The following is an 18,454-nucleotide window of genomic DNA, read 5'->3' on the forward strand; positions in this document are numbered from 1 at the left end:
AAATAAGTGTGCCTATAGAGCACCAGAACTTACACAACCCTTTTAAGAAAATCCAGCATTTGAACCCCTACTATATACAGTATAAGGGTGAATTGCAGTAATATGATTTTATATGTAATATAAACATTTAGAAATAAGGAAAATCTTTGATTCTTAAAAGAAAATTATAAAAACTTTATATTCATGGAAAGGAAATAATAACCTAGTTTGCAGTGTACTGACAAAGAATTTATAAAAAAATAAAGGATTCCTTATTGCTGCCACTTTGTGGTGGCAAATCTATGCAAATATAGCATGAAAAGCCTAAAAAAAAAAGCTCAATCGAGGTTTTTATGAGCTCTGAATTAGCAGAAGCCTCAGTTTTTTAGCACTTAGGTCAAGGCAATGACAAGCCACTGTGGAGGTCCTAAAGAGCAACATGCTGCTCTGGAGCAGCTGGTTGCAGATGTCTGGTTTAGGTTGAGGGTAAGTTTGTGATTGTACTATACTCTTTTTACTTTCTGATAATAGAATAAGCAGGATTTTATCTAGGGGTATCAGAGTAAAGGGACTGAACAACGGCTTGCTATACTTTCCTATTTTAATTAGTAATAAATGCCATCCCTCCTTTCCCTTTTACCTCAAAGTTATGCAGTAATTTGTCTGCTACGTACAATCTGAAGTTAAAGTTCAACAATGTAGCAAATTGCATAGAAAAAGTACCCATAGACTGATATGTTTGGATCTTACTTTGAGTTGACGAGTGAATGTCTTTTCTTGCTCATTTGCAACCAAACATTTTGTCCCATATGAGCAACTATAGGCACCCATGCAGAGGTTTGTAGTCTTGTGTGTTGTGTCTGGGCTTCGATTAATGAAAACAGGACCTTTTCTGCACGTCTTTTCGTTTTTCTCTATGTATCCATCTGCTGTGTAATTACTGTGAAAAAAAAAGGCCGCTAGAGACTAAGCCATCTACTGTAGAAAATAAAAGTTCAGAAGGCTGAAGATTTCACAGGTAGGATGGACTTCACCGTCATGAATGCAGCAACGTTTTAAAAATGTGCTTTAGACAGATAAGAAAGCAGGATTAAATCTCCGTACTGCGTTATAGACAACACAGGAAAAAAAATGTTTTGTCCTTTTGTTTCACCCTTTTTAGTGCATCCATTGCCATTATGGCTGTTATATTTTACACCTTGACACTTTATAACCTCCCCTCCAACGTGCCTTCTGAGCGATAAGCACATCTTTAACCAATTACAAGAGCTGTTAGCTGAAGCAAGACCAAGCTCTGCTAGTTGCCGGTTTCTGCAGCACGCTACAAGGTTAATGCATAATTTGGCAGTCTGGGATTAAATACCTGGAAAGCTGCCATAAGTGCATGTGTAACATTACTCATCAGCAGCTCAGGAGTAAACATGCAGGGGTGCTAAGATAAATTTCCCCTCTCCCGGCTGGGACTCGTGTCTCATTCGTCAGACAAAGGTTTCTGTGTGCTCTTTAATGCAGTCATATCTGCTGTATTCTTACTTTGGCGCGTAGTGGCTAGAAGTGGATTTCCGACTGTAAAATATCTTTTAAAACGTCTTGTATGATCATATCTGAATTCACTATAATGTCAAGATACATGAATTGCCACTGCAAAATAAATTACTATTATTTCTATTATTATTATGCCTGGAGGAAATACAACTTTGAATTGAATGGCTCACTGCTTTTAATAACTTTACAGCGGAGGAATGAGAACCGCTTCACCTAGTCTTGCATAAAATCTCCATTTCTTCTCTGTTGCCATCCGTCTTTTAAAACCGTTTTATTTTCCTCCCTTTTATATATATATATATATATATATATATATATATATATATATATATATATATATATATATATATATATATATATATATATATATATATATATATATACCCGGTTTCACGAACGTGTTGCAGAAGGCTGCATGTTATCTTTTACAGCAAGGAGTATTGCAGGAGATTGATGATTTTATTACAAAGGCTTTAATGGAATGTAATATAGCTATATTTAGCGCGCTGCCTGAATGCCGAGATACAGACTGCTGAGTTTGCACCAGCAGTGATCAACCTCAGATGGGCTCATTGCGGCAGACTGCACAGCATCCGTATTAACAGACACCAGGGCAACGTTGCCTCCAGTGGACGTCGTGGAGAACGGCACAATTTGTTCTGTGCTCCATGAATGAGTGAAGCAATGGCATTTGGATCGATTCCCGGGACAGGAGATGCTTAGTCGGGGTTTCTGCCTCGCCGTGCCCAAACTACGCTCATGATTGATAGTGAGATGCTGGTTCTCCATAAAAAGCAGCTGGCCTACTTATTTCCAGTGAAGAGGCTAGTGGCCCTTATCATCGAATGATGCAGAGAAACGTTTTGGATTCAACAGAATAAGGATAGTGAATAATAAAGAAAAAGACTGGACTCTAATTCTTTAATGATCCAAACATCAGTATTCTGGCTCATTTTCGTGTCTCTCTGCTCCACACACAGCCAGTTTTTATTGCGCTGTTTAAAAATACCTTCTCTCTCCCTCAGGGCTTTTTTCCTTGATCAGTCCAACATGCCGCCCAGCACTGCACCCAAAGCTGCCCTCATAGATAAGGTAAGGCTTATTCTCATTTTGCATTAGTGATACAGTTTTTTTTTTAAATTTAACACCAGACTTTTGAACTGCAGTAACCTTATACATGCACACACTCCCAGCCAGAAGTTTAAGTACACACACTGACCGCATGCGGACATGTTTTATTGATTGTGGGCTTTCCATCATGCGTGTGAATCTTTCTTTGTTCAAGGTGGAATGATGATGCAGCTCTCAACTACAGTGAGAGTTAAAAAAGTAGAAATGGGTGCAAAAGTTTGAATTTACTTTGGATTTTTTTTTTTCTAATTCACACAGGGATATGGATATATTTTAGAGATACAAGCGCAGTTATATCAGTACACCCTACTAATATTTGGATAACTGTTCCATACCAGGCGACAGAGAAACCACACCTTTCATAACCATGAACGAGGACTTGGTATAATTCTCCCTGTCTTCTTATTAAATTTGGTAAACCTCACTTGTAGTTCCTAACTCAGTTCAGTCAGGTCAAAATTAATTGATTGTGGATTATAGTTAAGCATCTATATATTGTAAGCTAAGTTTGGAGCTTCAACTTAAGTTGTTCTTGTTCATTAATCATAAATTCAACATAAAGTAAAAAAAAAAAAATGCGTATAGGTCATGACAACTTTTAAAAATCAGCATATTTGTTATGCCATTGCCTGTCTTCCATTTTTTTTTGTTTCCTGCTATAACTGTATTTTACAGCAATTGAATTTCCAGAACCACTGCTCTCATTCACACATTTTAATAGTTACATCAACAGAAAATAAAACTTTGATCGTAAAGTGAACATTTAGACTATGTTTGTAACTGCAGTCATTTTGAAGAGGTCCCGGGTTCAAATCCTGTGAGTCCCTGCTTGTGTTACAACCCCTGGATGAAAGGAGGGGTAGTAACATGACAACCACAGTGATTTGACAGATTCTTGTAAAAGTCAAATATGTTTTTCTGTTTCTTTGTTGTTGTTTTTCCCCAAAAAAGTCTCAATAGGCTGGGGAGAAAGGAATAGTCTGGTTGTGCCAAATTAAAGAAGCAAAAAAAATAAATAAATAAAAAATCAAGGCTCAGAGCTCAAAAGTCCTGGCTGCCTACAGCCTGCATTCTGAACCTGAGGGGAGACAGAAAAAAAGAAACAGTCTGCCAGCCATGTAACACCCTCTCAGTGGCCGGCCATTCACACCTAGGCCTTCAGTAGTGCTCCATCTGAATCTGAAACTGTTTTATGGGAGTAAAAGCATCTTATAATGCAGAAATACCCTTTAAAGAGCTGATGCATTGCAGATAGATAACCCGCGTAGCCAGAATAAATGCCTTTACTAGAGAAACAGACCAGGGGTCCACAAGTCTCCCTCTACTGCAGCTACAGCTGCGACACACATAAAAAAAGCCCTGACAATAAACTTTTTCCTGCCGTGGTTGGACGAGTCAGATTCACAAGCCCAGTGTGGCTCCAAACACCATGTTGATCAGTGGCAAAGAACAACAACTCCCAGCAATGCAGAGTTCCTCGGAGCCTTTGAGCCAGGGGTGCCCAGTCAGTGGACTGAAAGTGGCGCTCAAATCCTTTTCCTGGATCTGACAGGCTTGTTAGCTTTTTGTTTGTGCAGCCTTTCTTAATGATGTCCAGCTTTTTGTCTTCAACATAGCTTTGACAATAAATCCGCAGACAAATCCGTGTCTTCTCCATTGTGGGCTGACAGAGCAGCTCCAAAATCAACACGACTTTATTTTTTCTCACGTTGTTCGCTATTGATTCGGTTTGCTAGCTCAGGCTAGTCCACTCTCAGTCCAGTCAACTGTGATGTCAAACACGCTGACGTCACAGTACACCCTCTGGAGGTTTTTTTTTTTTTTGTTTTTCTGTCAGCAACTCAACATCTCAGTTGAAGCAAGTGCTTTAATATAGTAATATATTATTTAATATATGTTGGTTTAATTAATATAGGTCCTCAAAAAGCTGAACTGCATTTCACACACAGACACTCGGCAGACTCAAAACGTGCCTTGAAGGAAATGCAGCAGCTTCATCTCTGTGAAATATCCAAAGTTTGCCTGTAAAAACACAACGTGCATAGATCTTTGGTTCACCACCGAACAGAACGCTGTGAAATGAGTTCTGTTGGCTTGATGTTCCACTCTTAGAAAACTGCATCGCATTTCAAAGATTTCAAACATGTTAGCTCAGTTCATGGAGGTGTATTTTTACGCATTAAGTGCCCAACTAATGCTGAATGTCTACTTCACCTGGTATTGGTAGATTGTTCAAATTGAAACAATGGAATAAGGAAGATGTTGGACCACCTCTGTAAAGCAACATCTAGATGGTTGAGACTTGGACACCGTTGGATTTTCCAGCTGGACAATGGTCCAAAACCCAGATCCAAACTGGTTTTGGATAGGATAACATTTGCTAACCTTGAATTTCTGGAAAGGCTTCAGGCTCAACCTTAATGTCAGTCTGTGCCAAGAAACGACCGATTTCAAATGAACTCCACTAAGAAGGGTGGTCAAATACCCAGCATGGTTTATGCTGTAAGCTTTTTGACAGTTATAAGAAGCTTGTGGTTTGGTGCAACATTTAATTAAACATCAGTTGGGATGGTATTTCTTCCTGTATATATAATTATAATGCTGCTTGGCTTATATAAAATACCCAAGAAATTCAAACTTGTGTGCCCAGTTCTTGCTTTTGAAGTTAATTGAAGCCCTTTGTTGTTTGATCAGTCCACCTCAAAGAGTAAAAGAACAGTTCAAGTCGGGTTCTGAACTCAAAAAATGAATAATCACTCTGTGTTTAACTACGAACACATTAAGCAGAGTGGAAATAATGCAAGTATTGTAGCTTGAACAGTGGAGCAGTTAGAGCTTTGCTAACTTTTATTATGCAGACTGAATAGTATAAAATTGCTGAATTTAATTTTAAAGCCCTTAAGCTTCCTGGCTATTCAGTGCTCTGTGATCTGAAATGATTTTATAATGATTTCCCCTTTAAAACCTGCTTGGTGAGTGTTTTTTTTTTTGTTTTGTTTTTTTGCTTTTGCTTTCTTATCCCACACCCTTCCTCTGGGCTCCTGTGTCTGCCCAGTTGATGCGACCCCTCAATGCCCTGGAGGAGCTCTACCGTCTGATGGAGAGTTTCATCAGCTGCCGCCGCACCGCTGCCTGCCAGTACACGGCCTGCGGGGCCTCTGGAGTGGGGCTGCTCGCCGTGGCGTCGGAGCTCTGCTCGCGTCTGGGAGCCACGCACGTCGTCATGTGCAACAGCGGCGTTCACCGGTGAGTGTCGTTTCCATCTCTGTCAGAACGCCGCCACCGCCTGCCGCCCCATAACCAGTTCAGTTACAATGCGGGGAATTATCTTGGGTTTCTTCTGAGGCGCGATAAATGCAGCCGAAAATGCACTGACACAGCTTTCTCCTTTGCCGCTTTACCCTACAGTTTCAGTGCTGCTCACATCCTAGTTTAGAGCTCTTCTCTGCACAAACTAACAACTGATATCCTTGTTAATTGGGCTCTTTGTTTCTCCAACCAAATTAAGGACTTGAAGCAGGCAGAGCACTTTACACAGGAAGGCGACTGGTCAATTACTTCCCCTCTCGTTGAATCCTATATAAGGTTCACCTGCAGCGGCGGGCCCCATTCGTCAACGCATAAGCACAGAAATATCTTGCTCGTTTGTCACTGCTGATCCCCAGTCGCTGCTTTCATTTTCATCTCCTTCCCCTTCCCTCCGCCTGCCCACCAATCTCTCTGATGCCCTCTTTCCTCACCCTTTGACAGTTTCCATATCTTTTTGTCTCCTTCTCGCACACACCTGTGCGTCCATGCATTCAGGGCGTATGAGTGATGGCTTGATAAAGTGCCGCGTAGGGAGGCGTCCGCTCGCCTCGGCTTTGATAGAAAGTTTCTGCCTGCGCAATAAGTTCTGCTACTTTATTAACCCACAAGCTGCGTATAACACTGTGTGTTTTCTGAGTAAATTACACAGGCTTCCCACAACTCAGCCTGACAGGGAGTCAAAGTGCACCCTAACGTAGCCGCTGACAAGTCCTTTCATATTTAGGGGTATTTGGGTAGAGGCTTCCTGCTTAGAAACGGCTTCACTCCCTAAAGCTGCACAAGGCAGAGTGTTGGAGTGAGAATTAAAGCGTGGCTTTTTTATACAACCACATTACTACTGATATACAAATAAATCCCCTTGTTTGGAGTAGGAGCAACATGTAATTAGCAAGCCAACATTGAAACCAAGACACTTGATTGGTTGTATATAAATGGCTTTGGCAATGTGGCGGTCATCTTAAGGCGCCATGGATTGGACTAGTTGGGCTGATGGATGAGTTTTAATAACGGTGAAAGTAGGATAAGTGGGGGAACTCTGCAGTTTCCAACATGTCTCTCTCATCCAGCTTTCTTAGTTCATCATCACATTAAATTAAAACAATTTGAGAACTTGATGTGTGATCATTTTGAGAGACCCATTTGGCTGTGGTTATAGCTGCATGTCTTTTGGGTCAAGTGTCTAACAGCTTTACGCAACTAGATATTGTGAGGTTTTTGCTTTCTTCCATGCAAAATGGCTTAAGCTCGGTGAGATTGAGACAGTGAACAGAGATTTTCCTTTCTCGTCACAAGCCATTTGTAGAGTTGGGGTCTGGACTTAGACTGGGTCATTCTCATATCAAATTACATTAACAAACTTGGTCACTGACCTTTCTACTGTGTTCCTTGTTCTTCTTGATGTTGTTTCTTGATTTGTATTCTTTACAGAACTATTGTTTTGATACAGAAATTAAATCACAGGTGGAGATTGTTTGCCCTGGACTTTATTTAGGGATATCAGACAAAAGAAGTCTGAATATAACTGTACTTTAAGGAAAACCTTTAATGAATTCTCTTACACTTTACAATCATTGGTCTTTCATTTAAACCTTCCAGTAAAATCCCATTGAAGTTAGTTAGATTCATACATTTGTTCTCTTTCATTATTTGCAAACTATAAATCTGGCTAACATGTTTTTTTTCCACTTCCTTCGTCTTTCTCATATTTCTTCTCATTTAACCAAACGGGGAGTATGTACTCCACTCGGATTGTAAATGGGATGTGTTGGAACGACATAAAACAGATGGATATAAATCATCTCCCACTATCTCACCAGCCCTAATGAACCTGGAAACTGTGCTACACACGCGCACACACACGCACACAGATTTTGTGTGTTTTCTTCATCCTGCTCCAGCTGACGAGATATTTAAAGATCCTCTCGGAGCGACTCCCCCCCTCCTCTTTGTCAGTGCGATGAAGCTTAAAAATGGTTGCTTGAAATATTCTGGGGTTTAAGCTGTGAGAGGGCATCTTTCGCACCTCGTTACCATGATATCACTCGGCACAGTCTCCAGATGATTGTTGGGTTCATTACTTTTATCACAGCGTGTCAGGCCTGTTATAAAGTTATGCGACGGAAACCCAAGGGGACTTTTTAAATGTTGATCTGACTGACTTCAAGTAACTACTTCTGGCAGCAATAACTCCCCCGGTTCCACATTTGCTTGTTTTTTTTTTTTCCTCCCTTTCTCAGTTAGGGCTAAATCCAACCATGAGTGTAGGAGATAATAAACAAACAGCTCAGATTTCTTAATAACTTCATGACGGTTATTATTGAATAAAAGCAAACCTTGGAGCGAAGGAGCTTTGGACAGTTTAATTTGGAGTGAAAAGACTGGATCGATACGCTGGTGCTTCTTGTTATCAAAGAAAGGTCAGCTGAGCAGCCTTGACACTTGTCACCGGCTCTCTAAGGATTTATCAGTGTGCTGCACTGTGTGTGTGTGTGTGTGTGTGTGTGTGTGTGTGTGTGTGTGTGTGTGTGTGTGTGTGTGTGTGTGTGTGTGTGTGTGCTAAGGTGAAGGAGAGAAAACTTTGGACACAGCGTCCAAAAGTATAGAATAAAATAAGTATTATATTTCAGAGGCAGTAACCGGTGCATACAAGGTAGGCTAATTAAGGTATGTGGAATAAAGCCGAATGAATATTAAGAGCATGTGGCAAAACAGATGGCAAAATTTATAGAAAGCTACGATTCTCTTTAGAAAGCGATCCTGCTTCATACGGCCTGGTTTTGCTTCTTGTTGTCTGTGAAAAAAAGTTTCTTATTGCTGAGATATCACGCTGGAAGCATCAAAAAGCAAGAGAAAGAAAGGATGTGACACCAAGCAGTATTACATTTTGGAAGCTTACTTTTGCAAAACACACTTGATGCATTGGTTACTCCAGAATCGGAAAGAACATAATTATACTGTAAACCAACCAGAACCGGGTTCTCCTGATATGATTTCTGAAAGACGAGGAACAAAGAAGTATCATTAGGCGTTATCCAAGAGACTGAAACCACTCAAACAGATTCAGAAAGGCTTCAGGAATATTTAGTTACTGGCCTCTATGTAAGCACACTACACAAGACTCCACTGCTGAAGAAAAATTAGTTTGATGCTCGTTTAATGTTTCCTGCTAAGAGGGGGGAGCAGAACGGAGGGCTATAATACAAGGCCTATAAGGTCTAAAGGGGAGTAGGCTGAAAAAAAAGGTATAAATTCAGTCAGTTTACAATTATCTCAAACGCACAGCCACGAAAACTAAGCTAGCTTCAGAGAAAGAAAATAAAGCTGACAGAATGAATAAATCCCCCCTCTTTGAATGTAATTGAAAATCTTGATGAAGAGCTGAAGAGGAGCCTCCCACAACTCTCTGGATTTTAAGGCTGTTTGTGTGGGAAAATGGGTTAAAAGCCCACTTGAGCAATGCATGTGACTATTTACTATTTAAGTTCTCATTACCAAAAAAGATTTTTCCACAAAGGTATTTAGTGCATTTCAGTAAGCGTGTTCTGTTGTAGCTGTAGCTGTTTCCCATTCGAGTTTACTTTAGGTTTTATGTCTGGACTAATTTGTTTTGATTTCTTTGTATTCATAGAATAGCGGGGTTCTTACCAGCTTCTGGTGGGAATTTCAGTTCAGTAGTGACATTACAAAATCCATTTACTAAAAAAAAAAAAACAACAACAGTGTGTGCACTACGTGTTTTGTGTTTTCTCCTCTGCAGATGACTAAAAACCAAATTCGCTGCAGCTAATGAATCACAGGCTCCTGTCAAGGCTCCTTTCAAACACATTACATGCTTATGGAAATCTCTGCCAAAGGAGACGCACACTGACTTGTCCTTGGACCCTTTTCCTCTTCACCGCAATAAGCATCAATCTTGAGGAGTCTCGTCAGGTGCTGACAGTCAACCTTTAGTTGCAGTCTCCTCCCTTTGCTCATTTTAATAAAATCCCAAAACGTCAGCTGAAGAGGGTCTGTAATGCTCTGAAGCTGCCCGTTTCCTGGCTGCGACTAACTCTGCGAGGAGACGAGCACACACCAGGCAGGAGGAACAAAATGGTAATGACGGATGGCAGAAAAGGACCGAAATGTGATGCGCTTGAAATGAACTTTCACAGACAATTAACATATTGTTTGCGTATTAAGCTCAGAATTTGTCAGGCTTTTGGCTTTCTAGGAGTTTTTGTTTGAGTCGATGTCGAGAACAGACCCTTCGTTTGCCAAGAACCCGTGTTTAGAAACTGAATAATTCTGAGGGTCTTCTTTGTTTCGCGGCTGTCCCTGTTTTCATTCATGTTTCATCATCATTTGGACTGGAAAAAAAAAAAAGTTCACACTGCACTGCGTGAACGTTATGCATAACTGAGTTCCTTGATGTTCACAAAGCCTACCCTTATGTTCTTATCCGCTCAACAGTTGCACTCTGAGTGTCACACTGGAGCAGGCTATCCTGTTGGCCCGAAACCATGGCCTTCCCCCTCGCTGCATCATGCAGGCCACTGATGTCATGAGGAAACAGGTAAGACCGTCATTGACACCCTATCAGAAAGAGCAAAAGGCGCGAAAGGTCTTTGCTAAAGATGCTGGCTGTTGACTGAGTGCTTTCTTCAAGCTTTTGAATGAAAAGTTGAGTGGAAGGAAGACGTTTTGTAGGAAAATGGGCTTAACTGCAGCCTAGACTGGATTGTGAAGTAAACAGTTTCTCATGCATCACAAATGTTGCTTTAGTATGAGTTTTTCTATTTTTTGGGCGGCGGAGGGGGGGGGGGGGTAAATGGTAAATGGCTTGTACTTGTATAGCGCTTTAACTAGTCTTGACGACCTCCAAAGCACTTCACACTACAGTTCAGTCATTCACCCATACACACACACATTCACACCCTGACGGTGGTGAGCTATGTAAGTAGCTACAGCTGCCCTGGGGCAGACTGACAGAGGGTACTTCATGCTTTTCCCAACCTCTATGGAGAGGCTGTGCTTAGCATGTACCATTGCGTGGTAGACCATTGTGTCGTTACGCTCAATTGGCCAGGAAGTTTTACTGACTGAAGAAAACCCAATCCAAGAATAATGTACAATGAAACCAAATGATGCAGAAAACGCTGAGGCTAAATTAAAGCAACTTGGTTATCCCTAACACTACAGCAAAGCCACCGGCTGATCTGTGGCACATTGCATTGATGCAGTCTTTCAAGCAAAAAGGAGACCCTATGACTGTATTATGTGCTGTAGAGTACACACACCTACATGCTTTTTTTTTTTTACAGTAGGCTAAAACATTTTTGTGTTAAACATGTTTATTTGTTGTGTGTCATATTCCAATTTTCTCATAAACTAGTTTCTGGTTGTTCATTAGTTTTAAGCTATAATCAAAATTAAGACACCCAACAGGCTTCAGTAAAGAAAAACAAAACAAATAATAATAAAAACACTGAGTAGATTCAATGTAAATAAAAGCTATATTTATCCACCAGTCTCAGAAGGTGCCAGATGTAAGTCTAAATTAATTCCATGTTAATTTGCATAATATTTATCCCCTCTTAGGGTAAATACAGCCAGATGTTGTTTTAATAAGACGGAGCTTTAAAGGTAGGCAGTTGACATTCAGTTTAACTGGTTGGGGTATAACTGTCACTTCCTTTAAAACATGCCTCTGCTACCGTCGCAGTGCAAGCATGAACAGATCAGAGAATAGAGACGAACTAAGCCGACTGACTGTGAGCCTAGAACCGTGGTGACTTTGTGGCTGAGTTGTAAGGCTCCAGTTTGGTCCCCACTGATTATTGACTGGCTACACCTCGCTCTGCTCGTCCTTCCTCTTCTCTTTTCTTATAAATTCTAACCACTGCTACCAAAAACAAAAAAATAAAACATTAAAAAGAGACTTAGTACGTCTACATTTAAAGGGGAAAAAAAGTCAGCCTAAAATATTCTTTACAGAAAAAAAGTCTCAAGCTTCAATCCTGTAGACTTGTTTGCACGTCTTTTTCAGGTCAAAGATGGAAATTTCATCTCTTTTTAAGCACATAGAGATTTTCACTCCATAAAGCCTTCAGCCGTGACTAAATCTTGGCCTGCAGCTCAGAGTCTTTCTCTTTTTTTTTTTCTTTTTTTTTAAGTTTTGTCTGGATGGTTATGTAGCTGCTTGGGGAAGGAGTCAAGGAGCTGCAAATTTGTAGGACTCAAAACATTTTCTTCCTAGTCCTAGAAAAAATGGGATTGTAGCCAGGAGTGCACAACACTTGGTGGTGTGACATTCTGTTTTACATTACTCAAAATGTTCAAGATTCTTCGGCTAAGCTAGAGAGTCCAGTCTGTGTACTGTATGTTTTAAAACCCTGACAGGACACCAACCCATTAGCATCTCCTATTCAGAAGTGTCGACGTGGCGAAAAATCCTAGGCGGTAGTTGAAAGTGAAGATTTATTTGGGGTAAATTAAGAAGAAGACTGTTTTAGTTTTAGGTTTCCAGTTACCTCAGAGTCAATGGCTTGGCTTGACCATTTTGGTTGCGATGGTTAAGGTATGCACAAACATCTGATAATGTTTTGTTTTGAGACACTGAGTGATGAAACTGACTAATTAGGTGGCATCTTTTCTTCCTCGCTGAACACTCACACTTACTCACAAAACTTACAGCACATCATCCCATAAGAATCCAGTCAGCTACATGTTTTACATCTACTGGGGGTACACTGGTTCCAAACAAACAAAACCTCTGTTAGTTAAATATGATATTTTCTAACATCATACAAAATGACACCATTTCTACATTGCAATTGTTTGAAAATTTTGAAAACTGACAAGATACTAAATTTTGCTATTTTTGTCAGACGTGACTGTATAACAAAACCCAACAGGACCTTTATTTTTGCATGTAACTGCAAATCTACAAAGCAATTTGCAAAAAAGATTGCTAAAAGAAAAAACAACCATATTTCACAACTACACGCAAAGCAATGTCTGCTCCTACATTATTTAATGTAAATGTATCACTAATCTGTATTTAAATAAATTATAGGCAGGGTGATCTACTTTGGATTCTTAAAGACGGGGGGTAATAATATTTGATAAGTGACCTGCTGTCCTGCTGAGTTTGCAAAAAACACAGCAGAGATGTCACAAAAGGTAGAAAAAATCCTGTTTAGTTGGCGGTCTATTAGTTTTGTAAATAAATTGTGGGAACTGATTTTAAAACGATGATCAACTGCCCTAGATGTAGTGCATTAAACCCCCCAAAAAAACAATCTTTCCTACTTCTGTAAAAGTAATATGCCTTAATATTTATCACAGGTATACTAACATTCATTATAACATTTAGCTATTGTTATTTTGGTTTTGAAACTTACAAGATCTGAGCAAAATTATAAAAAGGGCACCCACTGTCACGTTTTTCAAGGTTTAAGTATTAAATCCACTGAGCTTAGGTTTAGGTTTCGTTACATTTCAAGACGAAGAATTGTCCAGAACTTCTGGTGTGAACTTCCGGTATTTATTTTAAAAATGTCATACGACTGCAATGGGATGCCTCTGGCTTTTAGCCATTTTTCTCTGTATAGAGAAACAGATATGCTGACGCTGGCTGATTGTTTAGCAGAGCTTTCTGTCAGTTTCTTAACAGAAATGACCCTCATCGGAGATTTTTTTTTGTAAAAAGCGTTTCACTAATGCCAAGTGGGACTCTTTTATATTCTACACTATTACACTGTGGTCTCTACACTGTGGTCTCTTTGCTTTATGCAATGTAGAGCAGGAGAAAACTCCTGTCGTTGCAACACTTTCACTGGATTCTTGTTAAAAGGACTTAAAAAACAGTTCGATGGAAAATTATTGTTGTTTGGAAACCATCATTGCACTTTTGGTATAACCACTATGGTATCAGCCCCTGGCTCAGGCCCAAAGTATGTTGCAACTGCCAGCATATGCTAGACTTGACGAAAATATTTTGTTCAAAACGTGAAAAAGTTAGGACTCCTTCTGACTTCCTGTTCTGTCCACAGATTTTCAAAGATATTTTGGTTCATGGGGGTCAGAACATTCTCTGTTCAGGCGCTTAGGGTTAGTGTCACACTGCGTGAAAAGCAGAATTACATCAAAAGAATCATTTAATTTCTTCACTGATCTTTACGAGGACGTGTATCCTTCAGTAACTTTAGGGGACATCTCTGTCTGAAGGCCTGGGAACGCATGGCTGTGATAAGAATCGAATAATTGCTGATGCTATCCTGTTGTCTGGACCCATCTCTGGGCTGACAGTAAGAGTTGTAATCGAGAGGTCAGCTAATGCACTTTTGGCCAGATACTCTCGGTCTGCTAAAACGCTGATGACCTCCCTAAAGGAGCACTTGGAGAGCGTGTGTTTTTCTGCTTGTGCCTGTGCAGCACACACACACACGAGTAGAGGGGGTATCTGCGAGTGCAGGTGTTCTCCTCTCTACTATAAAATGAAAGTTGCTCCCTGCAACTCTGTAGGGGTGCATCTGCAGAATCTGCACATGCCTAGGAAACCACTGGGACCTCGACAAGCTCCTGACGGAGCACAATAAAGCTCTGCAAAACACCAGCACACACAAGAACCTTATTAATCTTCCAGATTCCTCACAACTTGTTTTCTTATCCTCACTAAGGCCTCCCCCCCCCCACCCCCTCCTCTGCGTGTACCGCGTTGCTTTGATCGTAAAAAAGAACAACAGCACTGCCCATAGCAATCGTTTCAAATCCTCCGTGTCCTCAGTCACAGCATGACATTTACTTTTTATCATACAATATTCATGGGATGCTGTTAAGCTCAGAATGTATACACTTTCTCTTGCTGTTCTCCGACAGCCATTGCAAGCCTGGAAGTATGCAGTCTCACCAGGGGAAAAAGCATTTCACTTAACAAAAACTGGCATTAGTGATGTGCAGTAGCCGAAGTGGTCTCCATTAAAAGCTGCACTGCGAGCCCGACACGTTCCAACAATTTGTGGGTCTTGTGGCTCTAATTTTATAACATAAGGAAACCCAAATATTTACCAGGAAAGCCAAAGGAATACTGTTGGACAGGATCCTATAACTGTCCAGCTCCTCCTGTTTAATGCGAATGGATGATAAGTTATTACTAGAGGCGCAGTAACCATTGGGACCATTCTTTATGAATAATGCAAGGCTGTGAGCAAAGGCATGTTCAACTCTCTGAGTGCATAAAAAATCTTTATCTCCTTGGGAATTTTTGTTTTCGTTTTTCTTTGTTGATTTTTTTTAGCCTCTCTCATTGGCCAATGCTGTACCTGTTTGCGATGCGATGAACCGTGACGTAAGTCTGTTTTTTTTTTTTTTTGTTTTTTTTTAGGGCGCGAGAGTTCAGAACTCTGCCAAAAACCTGGGAGTGAGAGATCGAACGCCTTCATCAGTTCCAAGGTAAAATCCTGTCCATCCATGCACCGTCTTGCAACGAAAATCTGTATCGCCAATCCATGAGGCATCTGGTAAATGTAACTGTGAGATTAGAGATGTCAGATCTATCATGTACAGAAAAACTTTCAGGTCTGGATAAGTGTGGAAATAGAAAATAGTGAGAACTACTAGTATTTATTTATGTATGTATGTGTGTGTATATATATATATATATATATATATATATATATATATATATATATATATATATATATATATATATATATATATATATATATATATATATATATATATATACACATCCATCCTACAGACCTGTACCACCACTCTTGGTGAGGGAAATACAGCGTATACTTGAAGCTGCCAGCTGTTCCTTCCTGTCCCCTTTAGGACAGAGGTGGGGACACTCAGCAGCTCCTAGATGAGGACTGTCTCAGCCATTTAGCTACAACAAATTCTGTAGCCTCTGGGAGACAGTCAACCTCTTTGAACCTTTTAGTCAAAATTTATGAACGCAACTAAGTAGGAGGACGAGCAGTGTTTTACGTGTATTGTCACGGAGCAAGATTACTGCACGCTCGGTACATTTCTGTCGTTTTCTGCCGTCAATATGCTGGTCGTGCATTACGAATCGTGAGGAAGATTCACGCTTCGATTGGCTCGTCCTGTGCTATTATCAAATTAGTCTCATCAAGGTGTAAAGATGCAGCTACCTGATGTGGTTATTAAAACTAAAGAGGACAGCATTGATATTCTTGGATTAAAAAAAACAAACAAACAACGCGTTTAATCCCTGCAGCTGCTCGGCCCCCGGATGTGAAACCAATCAGCGGATCACTGCTCACTTTTCTGCGTGCGTTTGAGTGCTTTATAGTGGTGCATGTTGAACGTAATGACGTGTCACATCCTATATGTGTTTCTCTGATCAGGTTGTACAAGCTGTGCCAGCCTCCTCCCCCAGATGGAGATCCATAATGCTTTGCATTGAAGAGCATGCTGAAGCGGTCCTGAAGTTCAGCAATCAAATGTCTCCCTCCACCAGTATGTTAATCTAGCCCAAATCAGTGCCTTGTACATGTCCACTCTAGCTACCTACAGTGTAAATAAGGGTTTAAATAGTATTTTCATGCTTTATATTTTGAATATTGTACTTTCTACAAGTATTTTTTTTTTTTTTAAATGTGTATTGTATCAAAAAACGTATTGGGAGAAAGCAAAAGGGAGCGTACATCCCATCGTGTAACTGTTTTAATACGAGTTGGAAATTGGATTTGTTTCTGTGGAGGATATTTTCATTTCATGCCAGTTTGAATCATATTTACACCGCCATGCAAACTTAATCACAGCCCTTGATCTTTATCACTTTTAATCACGTTACAACCACAAGCATCAGTGCATTTTTATTAAGATATGATGTGACAGAGAAAGACAAAGTAACACATAATTGTGAGGAATTTTGGAAAGCAGATATAATTATTTTTATTTAGATCTTTACAAATGGAAATCTGAAAAGTTCAGCATATATTTGTATTGACCCCTGAGTAAATGGTTAGGTGAATTACCTCCTGAAGCAATTCATTTTTCTTTTTTTTAGGTTTTTTAACTTGTGTTTCTGCCAGCTTTGCAGATCTAGATGCTGAAACTTCTGTCCATTCTTCGTTGCAAAACAATTCAAGCTCAATCAGATGGGATGAGACTTTCTGTTAACATTGATTTTCAGGCTTTGCCAAAGATTGAACCAATTGGATTTAGGTCTGAACTTTGACTGGACCATTTCAACACATGCTTTGAACCTCTGATTGCATGTTTTGGGTTGTTGTTTTGTTTGCAACAGTGTGAGGACTGACAGTTTTTTTTATGTTTGTTTTTTACACGATTGCTTATTTTTTTCACCACACCCAACATTCTGCATGTAGGCCCAATAGCTCAAATTTGACATCATTTGAGCATAGGACCTCCTTCCTCATGTTTTCTGTCTCCCCCACATGGATTATGGCATGCTGCAAACTGGATTTTTTCAGTGATGGCCTTCTCCTTGCCAATCTTCTTTAAAGGCCAGATTTGTGAAGTTCACGACTTAAGGAGGAAATACAACGGGCACGTAATGTAAACGCCGCGGCTTACGTCGTGTTTTTACACGACGTAAATTTACACCAGAATTTACACCAGACGCTGCAAAGTATGCTCCACAGCTACGTATTTCTGCTCTGAAAAGAATTATCGCCACATAGAGAAAGCACCAAACAGAAGGTGTGCCTTGGCCTTCCATCCTCTAGTTAACAAACTGTTGCAAGAGGAAAAGCAGAGAGCTCAGCAAACATGCGTGCATCCCATCAATCAGCAGCGTCAAAAAGGTGACTTCTGCCACCTTGTAGCCGAGACTTGACTTTTAGGATACTCTCGGAAGTGAACTGGGACACGTCTGGTGTATTTCCTCCTTTATTGTTGTCCTGGTAACAGATTCTGTTAAGATCTAGATCTCTGCAGCTCCTCCAGAGTTACCCTAGGTCTCTTGAGCCCCATTTACACAACCCTTTTTTAACCGTGCCAAGACTGGTCCGAGCTCGGTAACAGAGATAACTTTCGAGTGTAAATGGAACGCAAACTGAACTGAACCGTGCCAGACACAACCGATCCGCGCTAAATCTAGACCAGTTTGATAGTAGGGCTAAGCCCGGTTTTTCAGTGGCTCGGTTCTCAGATAACAAAGAGCCCATGAGCAGACCGTGTCATCTTCTTACAGTCAGCTGACTAATTTCGCAGTTTCAGACTTTCATAAAAATACTAGCTTCCTTACCGTGCCACACGATTTCCAGTGATGATTCTGCTTAGCAGTGTGATGAACCTCAAAGTCTGTAGGTTTGTAGTCCTGCCATATTCTTTCTGTTTTTAATTAATTGATTGAACAGAGCTCTGTGATGATGTTCAGAGCTTGAAAAATGGTTTTATCGCCTACTCTGCTTTCAGCTTATGCACAACTTCACCTCCTGAGTTGTCTGCTCTGTTCCTTGGCTTTCACAATTCTGTTTGTTCGCTAATGTTCTCCAACAATCTTCTG

At 40.3% G+C, this 18,454-nt stretch overlaps 1 protein-coding gene across 2 annotated transcripts in view; it reads left to right on the plus strand.

Annotated features, from left to right (window-relative positions):
• Window positions 1–17,526, plus strand: part of prex2 (phosphatidylinositol-3,4,5-trisphosphate-dependent Rac exchange factor 2) — a 128,052-nt gene extending 110,526 nt beyond the window's left edge. For both annotated transcript variants that reach the window (XM_036125396.1, XM_036125395.1), the window contains 5 exons: window positions 2,550–2,616; window positions 5,711–5,901; window positions 10,417–10,519; window positions 15,332–15,399; window positions 16,326–17,526. In XM_036125396.1, the coding sequence (XP_035981289.1) occupies window positions 2,550–2,616; window positions 5,711–5,901; window positions 10,417–10,519; window positions 15,332–15,399; window positions 16,326–16,371 (475 nt within the window). In that variant the 3' untranslated portion in view covers window positions 16,372–17,526. The remainder of the gene's footprint in view (window positions 1–2,549; window positions 2,617–5,710; window positions 5,902–10,416; window positions 10,520–15,331; window positions 15,400–16,325) is intronic.
• The last annotated feature ends 928 nt before the right edge of the window (window positions 17,527–18,454 follow it).

Source organism: Fundulus heteroclitus, chromosome 21 (genome assembly GCF_011125445.2).
Source record: "Fundulus heteroclitus isolate FHET01 chromosome 21, MU-UCD_Fhet_4.1, whole genome shotgun sequence".
Lineage (NCBI taxonomy): Eukaryota > Metazoa > Chordata > Actinopteri > Cyprinodontiformes > Fundulidae > Fundulus > Fundulus heteroclitus.